This window comes from Simochromis diagramma, unplaced genomic scaffold (assembly GCF_900408965.1).
Source record: "Simochromis diagramma unplaced genomic scaffold, fSimDia1.1 OVJJ01000510.1, whole genome shotgun sequence".
Taxonomy (NCBI): domain Eukaryota; kingdom Metazoa; phylum Chordata; class Actinopteri; order Cichliformes; family Cichlidae; genus Simochromis; species Simochromis diagramma.
This window is the reverse complement of record NW_024387326.1, coordinates 2,677,108-2,691,670: the sequence shown is the minus strand read 5'-3', so window position 1 is coordinate 2,691,670 and position 14,563 is coordinate 2,677,108. Positions and strand designations below refer to the sequence as shown.

Sequence of the window (14,563 nt, the reverse complement as noted above, 5' to 3'; positions counted from 1 at the left end):
ATAACGTCATCAACTGACCCCCATTTCTTGGGGGGGCACATAAGGTTGCTGAACCTAGATCAGACCAACTGAAGCAACCCCAGATGTAAAGTAAAGGCTGGATCTATCTTACCCTGATGCATAAATCACTCTGTAACACGGTAAATCTGGACTCATCAGACCACATGACCTTTTTCCATTCCTCCAGAGTCTGATCTATATGCTTCTGAGCAAACTGAAACCTTTTATTCACTAAATAGCCTCACTAATACATGCTTTTCACAGCTGTTTAGTTCTCTTGTGCGTGTTTAAATACCCTTACTTTTGCTATTAACATAGCCGTGAGTTCTACGATTGGATAACAATCATTCTGGGGGGTTTTCCGACCATATTTTTCCTGGAAGTCGATGCATCATTGTTTCAGGTTTTAAATAATGCATCGGACAGTTCTTAACCCTGTTTTTATTCTTTAATTAACAGTCATTACGTCTTCCAAACTCGTGAAACTGGAGGGTTTACTGATGCTTGTAGCCTGCTATCTGAGGCAGTCTTCTCCCCAACAAAAACTAGCATTGAAGCTTTGGGTAAAAGTCCTCAAAAGTAGAGGAATTTGTATGTATAGCTACTTGGAATGCATGTGTCCGCGTGGTGTGTGTGCGTGTGTGTGCGCTGCAGTGCTGAGTGTCCTGCTGGCAAATTGTAAAGTGACCTCTGGCACCGGTGAGGTGAGGTTTATGTCCATGAGCGATCGTCCGAGTGCTCCACTCCTCCTAATGTCCCTCCTGTCAGAAACTTCAGATGTGATTAAAACAACACAACCTCACAATCACATCAAAGTAGAAAATGAAACTAGAATAATAGAATATTAGAAAGACTACAACCCCTGCTTCCCAACTCCGCCCCCCTCCGATCAACCCTCCCCAGCCCCCGCCCCAATGAATAGATTACTATAATATGTGACAGAGTTTATCATCCTCTGCACAGTGGCACCTTTAGAATAGAATAGAATAATTTTTTTTTACTAATAATATATCAGAGTATCAAAGCTTTATGAAGAAGAGATAGACAGCGGCCTAGTCTCAAAAAGCACCCTGTGCTCTACTGAAGTAAACATCATTACAGCGCGGGCTAACGGGCCCGCGCGCCCTTGTAAGGCGTCTTTTGTGTAGCAGTCGAGTATCCCTACAGAGTATAGAGATTAGGGTGCCATTTGAGACTACAGCAAATGTAAGCACTGGAAGCAAATGGATATGGCATGCATGGTTTGAATGGTCAACGCTGACATGGCTCATGGATGGCAGTTCTGAACTTCGACCCTAAGCAGACCCCTCGAGGTCTGAGCCGATGAGAGCTACGAAGCTACCGCTACTGTTGAGTCAGTAAATCCTACGCGGATTAGAGTACGTACAACTGCAAACCTAAAGCTAACCTGGAGGTCGTGATACATAGAAAACATCTGGAGTAATATTTGGCACCAGGCATATTTTGCTAATTTATGTTTGAATCTTAAGCAACTGAAATAACTCTTAAATATGCTACCTTTGCTTAAGGCAATAGTCTTCATCTCTAATTACGTCACAAAATTACTCATCTAACCTAAAGTTAAGTCAAAAAAAAGTAGCAGAGTAGAAGAGTGTAGTCTGATTTTCCTCTACTTCAGCTTCTCTTTTACACAAAGCGTGCTGTATTAGCGGTTAGCTTGTTCAACAACGATTGTTTCTGTGCAAATGTACTTTGCTTTTTCTCCCCCCCTCCCTCCCACGTTACACCCTTAAAATGAAATTGCTGCAGTGCTGAGCATAAAAAGCCCTTGTGTGCTCCTGTCCTTTAAAAATTAAAAGCCCTTGCTTGGAGAAAAGTAGGGTTTTTTTCCCCTTTCACAGCCCATGACAAAAGCTGATGCCCCTAGTTGCAGTTGCAAAATTAATATTTACATGTAGAGGACAGTAGTAATGCACGTTTGTCCCTTTAAGCTCCCTTTATGGCGTCGGAGACAGGAGATAAAACAGCAGCATCATAAATTAAACAGTGTGTGCGAGGTTTAAAACATATTTTATTATCAGAGTAATGACTGTCAGAGTAGTAGCTTGACAGTGTCGGGTTGGTGTTGTTTCATGTCGACTTTATACAAAACAGTGCAATGGCTGTTTATGGGAAGGTAAAAGAACAATAACTGAAAAAATAAAAAAAGCATTTTTTTTCCTCTTTTGAGTTTCACACTTACTTGTTACTCACAGTCCCAGAAACAGGTTGAGAAAAATGGTGTGACTAGATACTCATGCTCAGGTTTCACAACCCTCCCTGTCTCCTCTCTGTAGATTTTATGGCTGTGTTGCCTTTTTTCTCACAGTGTCAAATTCTGTCGCCTTGTGTCGTGAGATAGAAGATTACTGAGTAAAGTGAATAATTCATCTTGTTTTCTTAATGTTTTAGAATATGCCTCCTTTTACTAAAAGGCTGGAATACTCCAGAATTACAGTAGTTGCCACTGCTTACAAATGCACAGATGCAGCATTAGATTGTTGGGAAACCAAGTGGACTGACTGTGTAAATATTAGGCATATAGTAGTAGATCAGGGGCTTTATCGCAGTAGTTTTTTGTGCTGCTTTTCCTGCAGAAAAGTAAGGCCATTACACACCGAGCATGCTGCAAAAAACCAAAATGAAATTCTAGATCTTTCAGATGCGAATTTGTCGTGTTAGGTATATGCCGCATTTTTGCAAAAAACGTCCTCAAAAAAGACGCATCAAGCCACAATGAACTGGTCCTGATGTTTCTAAACAACAAAAGGAAAGAAGCAGAGATTCTGGGTTCATTCAATTCTCACGAGAAGGCAGCAGCAGGGAGAATTTCATGGTTTGATCCAGGAGTTGAATCTTTGTCACGACTGCTGTCGTACATATTTCAGGATGTCAGCAGGGCAGTCTGAGCTCTTCCCACATCTGAGGAGGCAGGGAAATTATTTCAGAGTCGACTGACCTGGAGCACCATCTAGCTGTATGTCTGAAAAGAAACAGTACTGATTTACTATTTCTGTTTATTTTTATCATTGTATGTTCAGTACTTGCGTTTCAGTATGTTCAGTAAGTGCGTTTTGAGCTACAAGTGCACTTGTTGCCACATGCAGTGGTCTGATTGGTCAGATCTGTTAATTCGAATGCAAAAAATCTGAAAAAACTGTGCTTGATTCCATAAATTAAATCCAAATTCGTCTTGCAAAATTATGCGGTAGCTGTGAACGCCTGAATTGAGAATAGGCGAGTATTTTTAACAAACAAAATATTGGTGCAAATTTTACATGTCCGGTGTGTAAAGGCCATTAGTCTGAAAGGCGTCCAAACACTGCTGCTCAGTCAGATGCACACAAAGTGTTCTCCGGTGCCTTGATGCGTGGATCGCAGCAGTATTTGACACTGGTCCTCTTAAGGCTGGAGAGGTGGCAGTGGAGTAAGTAACTAGTTTGTCAGCCAGTGTTTGAGCAGTGGAGATGAAGAGCAATGAGGAGGCTGTGAGTGACTTAAATAAATAATACAATTGGATATCCTCCAATTCCATCTCCCGCTGCTTAATTTGTGTGCTACATATGAACAGTTTCCTCCTATTGGAGACGTCTAACTTTAGCTTGTGTTTACTCCTGCGGCTGTAAATCTGACAGGTTTTAATATTAAATCAGAAATGTGTTCACCAAGAGGTAGTGGGCAAACAAACGGTGCTGCCTTAAAGCCTATTCACAGCTCAGTGGTCTCCCCTCCACAGTACCCTGAACCAACAACCTCCAGAAAACCTAACTAGTCTCCAAAAACGCCACCAATGGAAGACAGGAGCTAAATCTAGTGGAGAGGATGGGAAGGGTGAGAGGAGGTGTGGAGGTGTGGCTACACAGAAAAAGGTGAGAGGTGACACATGGACGCAGACAGACAGCTTGGCAGACAGACCACCTCTTTTTAGGTTTTAGGTGAAAAAATAAATAAATCAAGAGGTGGCAGAAAAAACAGAAGGAAGCACCAATGGATCTTACGTTACCATCTATAAGAGATTCTTTAGGTTGTTGAGTCAGACCTTTTCTACCCAGCCTGCAACAGCTAATCTGCGGTTTCTTCTTTACTCATTGAAACCGCCAGGTAGGTTTAACCACTGACCTGGAATCAGAGCGATGAGGGGAAAATGTGACCAGGGAAGAGCTCAATTCATTTTCAGTTCAGTCGTGAAGCGAGCTTTCCGATCGATCAGTATGAAAGTTTATATACAAAATGTATAGAAAATGATAACTGCTTCCACAAATGCACTGGTTTAAATGGGCAAACCGATCTTCAGTTTATAATTTGAATCTAGCTGAACTGAAAAGGAATCAGAACCCACGACAAGGTGCTGACGTCTTCACGTTTACTGTAATCAGAGGGTCAGCTGGGAGCTCTAAGGCCGGTCCCCTTCCCTGACCCGACTCTGCTGCTATCCGAAAGGTCAGGAGGACAGAGGTTCACACAAAGTCTGTCACCCCTTCTCCTCAAATTCACATTGTAGTTTTTTTTGTGGCGCTTTTGTTTTTTGTTGTTGTTTTTTTTAAAGAGAAGTTGCCCCAAACAGAAAAAACACTTAATATATTTTACATTTCCACTAATTCCCATTTCTCCTGTGAGGAAAAAGCCTGAAAATCAATTTATGAACATAAAACTCATGAACATAAACCGAATGTGCCTTGATATATAAGGAGTTACAAGTATTACTACAGTGATATGTGCTGGGGCTGGGAACAACTTCTCTATTAAAACCAACCCTGCTGCACGCACTCTCACAGGGCTCAGGATTCACAGTTCGAAGGCTAAAAGTTCACAGTTCACAGTCGAAGTTTAGCAACCCCCCCCCTTCCCACCCCATAACCCTGTGTGTCCCCTGCTTTTGCTTGCACTCCCCCCCCCCCACATTTCTCATCCTCCTCCTCTTTGATACTCTGATTGGGGCGATATCTGTAGCCAGCACCTCTCAGACAGGTGTGGTTCTGCGGTTGGGGTCCTTGCTGTAGTCTTTAGTGAGCGTGCTGCTCTGGAGGAAATCCCTCTCCGAGTTAAGCAGCCCGCCTAAGCCGCCAACAGGTTTGCTGCCGGCATTGCCGGCCTCTCGTGGGTTCAGCGTGTACATGGGCAGCTCGGAGGCGGCGGGCCCTGTGTAGCCACCTTTCCCCAGTGGCGAGGCATCGCGGCTGGGAGCCTCTGAAGAGCGAACGCTGGAGCGGCGCCGGAAACGGTAGCGATAGGAGGGGATGCGGCTAAAGGCAGACTTCTTGATGAGCTCAGTGCGGGACTTGGCCCGGAGCTTGCGGTGCTTCTCAATGAACATGTGCACAGCCAGCACACCCACCATTTCCGCCATAATGAAGGAGAGGGCGCCGAAGTAAAAAGACCAGCCATAGGAGTAGGACTTCTTGCTGTCACTCTGGCCTGGGTCGCCAGAGTTGGCTGAGATATAGACAATAATTCCAATGATGTTACTGAGGCCTGGACAGACATAAAGAAAGAGAAACTGTGAGAGCCACAAACTAACAAAAATAACACAACTACAGTATACTAAGAGACGGTCATGGTACCTGTGGACCCAAGGTTTAGAGCATTCATGATTATTTCTGGGTTTGTGACCTGATTTATGGTTAACTTATTTAGTCATTTGAATATATTATTAGATTTTGTCTTTGTTTCTAGTTCTTGCTTTCTTGTTTGATGAGGTTAGTTCCCTTTCCTGTCCAGCCTGTCCTCGTCTCAGCGTTTCCTGTGTGAAGTCTGTCCTTTCTCCGTGTTTGTTCACTTTTCTCTCGTTGTGTAAACTCTGCATTTCTGTTCCTATTTGTTTTATTTTGACAGACTCTTGTCCTGTGTGTGTTAAATTCAGTTTTCCTTCCACTTGTCTAATTGGTTAGATTCAGTTCAGCTGTGTGTTTTTCCCCAATCTGCCCTCGTCTCCTCTTAAACCCTCAGTTTGCTTGCTTCTTTATTGTGTCCTCCCTTGTGTTGTGTGTCCTGTGTTTCTTCTATAGTTCCTAGTTTGTAAGTCCCTGGCTTTTGCCTTTCCTGAGTTTTGTGTTTTGGTATTTTGATCCTATGAGTTCTAGAAATATTGGGTTCAAAACCTACCTGCCGCCTGATATATCATCTAATGTATTTTTTTTCTTTCAGGCACACAACATAATCAGATTTCACTATTTGATATGTATAGTTATTTATTTACTTGTTTACCCTCTGCTCAGATAAGCTTTTTTGTGTTGGTGGCGTTCCAACACATGTGGTCAACAGGGAAATTGCCCTCTGGTGGACAAACTGTGCCACATCAGCCAGTGTAAATAACAGATACCGCTAGAATAACAAATAGCTGATCGGCCGATAGTTTCAGCCCATCGATAAATTGGTCAGGCTCTAGTGAGCAGTGTGCAGTAATTGAATACTTTAATTTCAAAACCTCAGTAACTGAGGCTCTTCTAAAACACGGTTTGTTGGCTTAAAAAACCCCAACTCTAAAATGTCCCTTCCCTTTATCCTTTACAGCACCGCCAATCAGAGGAAACGAATCAGATCATGTAGACACTCAAACAGGTCCAGTTCCATTTATCTGTTAGTGCATGAATGTTGTAAACAACATGAGCAATTTAGTATCCTAACTTACAACACCACACCCTTTTTTTAAATAGTGATTTTTGTCTGTTAACCTTCATTTATTAAAGCAAGGTGTGTGGTGAAGCTACTGTGGGATATCTCTTATTTGTAATGTTTTTGTTGGCTATTGTGTTGTCATTTTGTGCCACTGCATGAGCCTGTACTGTGTTATTGCTGACCAGTTTGTTCAGCGATTTCATTTGTAATGTTTCCAGCTGCATCTTTAGTCCTGTCTGGTGGACATGGTGCATTTTTCTGCAAAAGACAGTCGCATTTGTTAAAAACTAATGAAAATACAATTTTTCTGTGACTAATAACCTTTTCAATGCAATTAAAGTGAACTTACTAAACCTTAACATGTGAGTCAGATAAAAAATGCTTAGTTAAAACTAATAATGTTGTACAGATTTAGCGGTTTTGTTTTTTTTCCGCGCATCTCAGGTCTTTAATTACAATTCTGGCTACCGGCGAGACAATCGAGATAAGACGATTATCTGCGTTCTGTTTTGCAACAATGCCCCCGTTTTATATTGTGCTACATAATAAATTCAACCAATGTTGTTTACAGCAGTGCCTTTACTTTAATTTGCTTTAAATTGATTTTTTTTAAACTCCTATTCAACGTTTAAGGAAATCCATTGTTAAAAAAGACAAGGGTTCAATAAATGCATCAGTAAAGGTTAATGAGTGTTTTTAATAATTCCGATTACAAAACCGACCAATAATAATCACCTTGCAAGACCCCAGGAGACCCCGGGAACATCACCAGGATCATTACAGTACGGATACGTAAGTACAAGGGTGTGTGCAAAGATGCTTTGCTGCGTCCCAATGAAAGACTCTATAGGTGTGTGTGTTTGCACTCTCACACCCTCACAGTGCATCACAGTGGCATCATGGCATTCTTGTTGATTGATTAATCAGCTACTGTGTCCCATATCCACACTTTGGTGCCTCTCATGGGCTCTTCTGTGTGCTTTAGATGCTCAATGGGCTCCTCAACAAATATCTGAATGCTGTGCCTCCTCCATTTAGAGTCGGCCCACAGTGACACAGCTGCACACACTCAGACACATGTGGCTCACACAGACAGCCGCCTTGTTGTTATCTCAAGCTCCTTTCACCAGGTCAGAGAATGTAAGGCATTTGGCTGGTACTGTATTTAAATGAAAAAAAATGTGGTATGAGGTGCTGAATTTGTGAATTAGTAAGTGTGGTTTCATGTACGCTGTTCTGATGACTGACGATCACTGTAGCTAAATTCCTAAGAGGAAAGAGGACACACATGGACACGCAGAGACACTCGCAGTGATGACTAACCTGCTGAGACGAAGAAGATTCCTGCGCTGAGGATGACGTTGTGTCGGCTTCGGTAAAACTCACTGGCAGCCACGCAGAGCCCACCCAGAAACAGCAGACCCACACTCATGATGGGGAAAAGACTGGAGGCACGCACAGCACCTGCACATACACACAAAGAGTGGAAGCGTGTTCATAACAGGTGCAAACTTTTTATTTTGCCGTGTAAAGACGTCGCCTTTCAGATCCATCAGAAACTGATGAAGGATCATTTGTGCTGGAAGAACAGTAGCTCCACCATTACGTCATCAAAATCACTGGTGCGCATCACTTCTGTGCTGGATGGAGGATGGAGATGCAGGGGGAAGAAAAAAAGAAAGAAAAAAAGGTTCCACTTTACACACGCGAGGCAGCGGGCTGCTAAATGCTCGACTGAACCTGAATTCTGAACATGTTAAAGCATTCAGAGGATTTGCTAGAGAGAGCAAGGGAGAGAGACCGAGAGACGGACGGAGAAGGGGAAAAAAAATGGACAAGACCCAAGACAGATGGAGAGTCACGCTAACATATGCGAGGCAAAATAATGAATGTGAAAGTGAGGCTTCAGTGGGAGTGAAATATTTGTCATATGTGTGCAGGATGCGATAACATATTGAGGAATATTTGCAAACAGCTTGTTGCGCAGAACTGAGATTCGGGCTATTTTGAGACACCGAATATATGAGGAGAGCCCATGCATCAGAGTTTTATCATATACGGTTGTGTCTTCACAAAAAGACTAAAAGTAAACGAAGCAGATCATTGTCGTTTTTTTCTCCATCTGTTTTCTTTATGTTTGTTGTTTCTTGCGTGGCAAAACATTCCCGCCGTGACCGAGAGCTGCAGATATTGCTCGTACAGACTCCGCCCCTATGGCCCACAACCCTGGGCTGCATGAAATGCTGGTCACTAGGTCTCTGCTCCTTATTGGCTTATCAGCTCTGAGGACTGTGATCTAATTGGCTCCCTCTGGGGATGTTGCTCTGTGTTCAGTGGAGCAATGAAAAAGAGGCACAGGCTGAATCCCTTCCCCTTCTTTTCTGTTGTTGTTTTCCACCTTTACTCCTAGAATAAACTGAGAGCTCACTTCTCTGTGTTTTCTACTAAATACTCTCTCTTTATCTTTTTATCCTCTTTTTTTCTTATAATCCTTTTTAACCTTATGAAGGCCTTTTTTAGGTTCAATTTCTTAACTACTTGCCATTAGTTTGTGTTTCTTCATTATGTAGTGTTATGGAACGCCATTAAGGTCATAATTTGTTTTGTTGTTCCTGCTATTAGACATTTTAATATTGCCAGCTGCTGTTTATAAACACTGTTCTGGGTACATAATTATACCAGCTGGCATAGAAATGCCAGTCACAATAATTATTGAGGTTTTTTTTTTTTTTTAAGAAACTTTACCCATTTCCCATTATCCTTTGGATGAGAAGAGTGATAAAGAGTACTGAGTGAAAGTCTTCTTCTTTATATTTCCTTATGTTTTGCTTCAGAGGTGCCAGACTTCTTGTTGTTCTTTTTGTTTGTTAAGCTACTTAACAGTGACCTATGAAACATTCAAACATAAAAAAGCCAAATTACATTTTTTTTATAGGCATACAATACTATTTTTGCACCAACAAGGTGATCCCCAAAGCGTTATTAGCTGACACATTTCAGCATGCTGTGGAGCTCAGCCTGAAATCTGAGGTAAATGGACAAGTGGATGACAAATGAAGAAGTGGGAGGCCCCCCAAAAATATCTACACCAGATATAATCACCCTATTAGAGCACTTCGCTCTTGCTCTGCAGGACTACTTGTTGTTCCTAGAGTATTTAAAAGTAGAATGGGAGGGAGAGCCTTCAGTTTTCAGGCCCCTCTTCTGTGGAACCAGCTTCCAGTTTGGATTCAGGAGACAGACACTATCTCTACTTTCAAGATTAGGCTTAAAACTTTCCTTTTTGCTAAAGCATATAGTTAGGGCTGGACCAGGTGACCCTGAATCCTCCCTTAGTTATGCTGCAATAGACGAAGGCTGCCGGGGGATTCCCATGATGCATTGAGTTTTTCCTTTCCAGTCACCTTTCTCACTCACTATGTGTTAATAGACCTCTCTGCATTGAATCATATCTGTTATTAACCTCTGTCTCTCTTCCACAGCATGTCTTTCATCCTGTCTTCCTTCTCTCACCCCAACCGGTCGCAGCAGATGGCCGCCCCTCCCTGAGCCTGGTTCTGCCGGAGGTTTCTTCCTGTTAAAAGGGAGTTTTTCCTTCCCACTGTCGCCAAAGTGCTTGCTCATAGGGGGTCATATGATTGTTGGGTTTTTCTCTGTATCTATGAAGCGCCTTGAGGCGACTTTTGTTGTGATTTGGCGCTATATAAATAAAATTGAATTGAACTGAATAAACAGTATCTGAAAGTCATATTCTTAAGAAATGGAAAATATCCACACTTGACACAGGACCTGAGACAGAGATGTGGCCTTTCAGTGGATCCTGTTATTGTTTGTCAAAGTGAAAGAATTGTCAACTTTTGAACCACCATGCAATACCATCTGTAAATTGCCAGACTGGCAACAGATTCAAATTTCAGCACAATCACAATCACAGTGCCAAGACAGTACAAGCATACCAGGATAGATAAAAACACAATAAAACATATCAATCATGGAATGGCCTCCCCAGAGCCCAGGCCTCAACAATACTGAAACAGTGTGGGATTACCTTGATGCTAGCATGGTGGCTCAGCTGTTAGCTAACTTTTGCCTCACAGCAAGAGAGCACTGGTTTCAAACCTGTAAAGGGACATGCTCCATGGAGTTTGATTGTTTTCTCCATGCTCACACTCAGGTTTCTCCTGCAGTCAAAAAAGCATGCAAGGTGAATGCTGCTCTTGGCCTTGGCCTTGTCTTGCCAAGCAGATTTGTAGTCTCAAGAGACCTATTTAATGGTTAAGGCAGGATTAGAGGTTTATTGCCTAACAATAATGTGATAGCTGGAATATTTCAGTGCAAGTTTGTGCGGCGAGGCAAAGTAGCAGGCCACCATCAAAGGAAAACCTTCAGGGGTTCAATCACATGCCTTTTAACTGTAATCAAAACAGTATGCATAAGTACTGTGCACATAAGGTGAGCTGTTAAACGCCTAAACAGTGCCCCATACAAGAAATGACAAAATAACTAACTGGTGTTATTTTAACTGTATTTGTAACACCTCCAGTGTTCAGCTGCTTACTGACTACTGCTTTCTCTTCCCCAGAGAAAAAAGGTTAGTGGGAATATCCCACTCCTAGAAGAAAGATTAACTGTCAGTGTTTTGTGATTTTCAATTGGTTACATTTAATTTAAAAAATCCATTGTTCTGTACTCTTTCCTCTACATTAGTCTTAAGTTGCTACTACAAAATAGTGGATGGAACTAACTTTGTGATCCTTAACCATACCCCTGTAGTTTGTCCTGCAGATGGGGCTAGAGAGGGGGGCACAGTAATGTTCATGATTGCCTCACACCCACATCATGCTTGTGTGCTGTTTCTAATGCAGACTTTACAAAATGATTCTCTTTTCAAGCCGATATGAAACATTGTTGTCACACACCTAACAATGGAATTGGCTTTACATCGCTTGGGAACATACGATGTGTTGAGATAACAAAAAAACAAGTTTAGTGATTAGTCAGACAGTTCTACTCTAAATATGGTAACACTGGCCAGTAAAAGCCTAGTTGTGAATGCACAGTGCAGTGTGTGCTCATATCAGACTCACGTAGGAGGTATTCAGCTGCGTCTGCTTCATAGTCAGCATCTTCTGGGAAGTGATCAATTTTCTTACACACACCTCTGAATGTTCCTGGAGAAGAAACACACATCAGTTTAGATAGTATAGTAGTAGTTTATTTTGAACAACACAGACATGAAAAGTTGTTTTGTTTGATAAATACTAATTTTCAGATGTATCTCATTGTATACACGGACAACTCTGTGGTACTGTCCGATCAGTTCTGCAGCATCTTTCTGAATATAAGCAGAGAGTATAGCCCTGCACATTATACAATTCATCCTGCCGCGTGTATCATTCGCCACAGACGCCCACCACGTTTGACAGATATTGTTCAGATCATGCTGTTTCTCCCTTTTTCTTATCTTACTAGTACAAGTTAAAGACGTTTTCTGTGAAAGCCCAAGTGTGACTAGTGGCTTGCACCTTATTGTAAACCCTCTGTATTTTTGATTCATTAAGGCATTATAGAGTTTTGATTGATTGTACACACCTCCTCAAGTGTTCTTGACTTGGTCAGATGTTGTTTTTTTAACCATGGAAATAATTCTGTCAACATGGTTTTTAGTCGTATTTTTTTTAGTCTTTTGGTGTTGCTGAGCTTCTCAGTGCTCCTTTTTAAGAATGTACCAGATTGTTTATTTGACCACTTCTAAATGTTTGCTGTTTCTCTGAAAGGTTGGTAGGATCTTTTCTTTTAAGATCAGATCTTTTATAAGCCTCATTTGTCATGGCATAATGAGAGAACAGGCCTCACCTGGACACGATTCGAGTCAGTCAGTTGTTCAATTAGTTTTGAGCCTCTTAAAAATGTGGGACTGTGTTTAAAAATGGCTCAGTTAATGTGATGCTCATGTTAAAAACTCCTTGAACTACATCTAAATCAGGTTACCTCTTGATTATTTGACTTAAAAACCACTGTGGTGGTGCAAAGAGGCAAAACTAAATTGTATGTACGCACACACATGTTGTCAGAGGGATATTTAGAAGAGAAAAGAGTGATGTCACTGTTTAGTAGTGTTCCAGCAAATGTATTTCACAAACTACTTAGCAGCTTACCCTGAAGATGCTGCTTAGCTCTGCACCACCATCTGCTCAGCTCATACACATCCTACTACTGAGAGTCTTACAGGCTTACAAGGAGTCAGACCTAAATTATCCCAAGCATCTTTTGCTGTATATTCTCACACACATTAATAGGACCCTTTATTCTATCCACACACACACTATTTGATGCACATTCCCATCAGTCACAGGTGTACCTGTGCTGACCAGGTATCAACAGCATAGCAGGAGCATACAGTGAGGGTCAGAACAAGGTTAGGACAACCTTTTCAACAACTGCTTTCTATCATTTTTAGCCACTTCTTCTTGAAAGCGTAAATGTCATTGCCAATGGTCACATTATTTGACTGATTTGACATCCAATATAAATTTTGGGAGATGGAGCATGTGCACTTCCTGTAAGCAGATGTGAAAGTATATCAACAGGCAGAGAGAGAGATGATAGATGATGCAGGGCAGAGCTGTAGCCTTCAGGCTGTGTATGGGAAACACTAATGAAAAGCCTTATCACACCCAGCACACACAAACGCACACCGTTTCAATGTAAAAGACAAAAATGCACAACGGCTAAAGTAAAGACATCAAATGAACACACACGCGCACCGAGCTCATTAAAATGATACATGAACACTATCAATCATGCATGCAAATAAAAGCCCCGTGTATTTAGATTGCTTATATGAGTGCATGCTGGTTCGTCCATGTGTGACTGAGAGTGTGTGTGCGTTTCATGCAGAGAGTGACTCATCCTCCTCAACACACCGACTCACAGAGACACACAAACACACCCACCAGTAAACTCTGTGTGTGCGCCCTCGTGTAGGACCGTGTTTCTATGTGCATGCACGTGCACGCCCGCGTGAAACTACACTGCATGCAGCCTCCTTCCCACCCATCATTCAGTCCCATTCACACATGGTCAACACCACGGGGGCTATGAAAGAGAGCGGCACTGAGGAGGGATGAAGGGGAGCAGCAGAGAAAGAGAGATGAAGAAGGATGAAGAGAGAGGAAGTGCGGGCTGAAAGAGGTTTGGTGGTAAAACGGCACGGGAGAATTAGAGAGAAATAGGAGGATAGAGGCTGGCAATGAACAAAATAAACGACTCGAGCTAATTGCTTCTTTGCACATGAAGAGGCTTTTTCCAGCACCCACACTCAGAAAGTCATTCATAAATTGATTCATCCAACTCATGCAGTAGGGGATGGAAACTAACATCTGACTGTGAAACTGATTGACTTTTATAGTCTTTTATATCTCCATTTATTAAGATAATCATCTGCAAAAAACATGTGAATCAAACTTTGTTATGCATCATTCTTAAGGCAGTATACCACCACAAATGTATGCATAATATCACCTCAGCACACCCTCTTAATCCAAAGTGCAACACGTCCACAAATACATACTTCAACAGAAACTATTTGGTGGTTTGAATTTTCTCCTATACACCGAGCCCTTTCTCTGCTCCCCTCACCAGCCTCCATCCTGTTTGACAGTGTTGAGTATGAGCAAAATAAGCTTTTGTATTTCCAGATCACACAACCCATTGCTGGGAAAATACTACAGCTGGCAATTTGAAGATTATAATTTAGGCTCCACTCACAGAATTCCGGAGACTCTTTAGTGAATCTCCAGCAACCATTGCTCGCTGGACAAAAATGTGTATTCCATGACTAGTTGGAGAGTTTCTGGCAGTTGCTAGTTATAATTGGTTGAAAAAAGGTACCATGCTACACCAAATTGCTTTGGTTGATAGCAGGTTACCCTGCTTGCCTAAAGCA

The 14,563-nt window shown here is 42.0% G+C and overlaps 1 protein-coding gene across 2 annotated transcripts in view; it reads right to left on the bottom strand.

Moving 5' to 3' along the window:
* Positions 1 to 2,400: 2,400 nt before the first annotated feature.
* cacng3b (calcium channel, voltage-dependent, gamma subunit 3b) overlaps positions 2,401 to 14,563 on the bottom strand; it is a 32,843-nt gene continuing 20,680 nt past the window's right edge. For both annotated transcript variants that reach the window (XM_040006133.1, XM_040006134.1), the window contains 3 exons: positions 11,703 to 11,786; positions 7,939 to 8,079; positions 2,401 to 5,472 (listed from right to left, as the gene is read on the bottom strand). In XM_040006133.1, the coding sequence (XP_039862067.1) occupies positions 4,961 to 5,472; positions 7,939 to 8,079; positions 11,703 to 11,786 (737 nt within the window). In that variant the 3' untranslated portion in view covers positions 2,401 to 4,960. The remainder of the gene's footprint in view (positions 5,473 to 7,938; positions 8,080 to 11,702; positions 11,787 to 14,563) is intronic.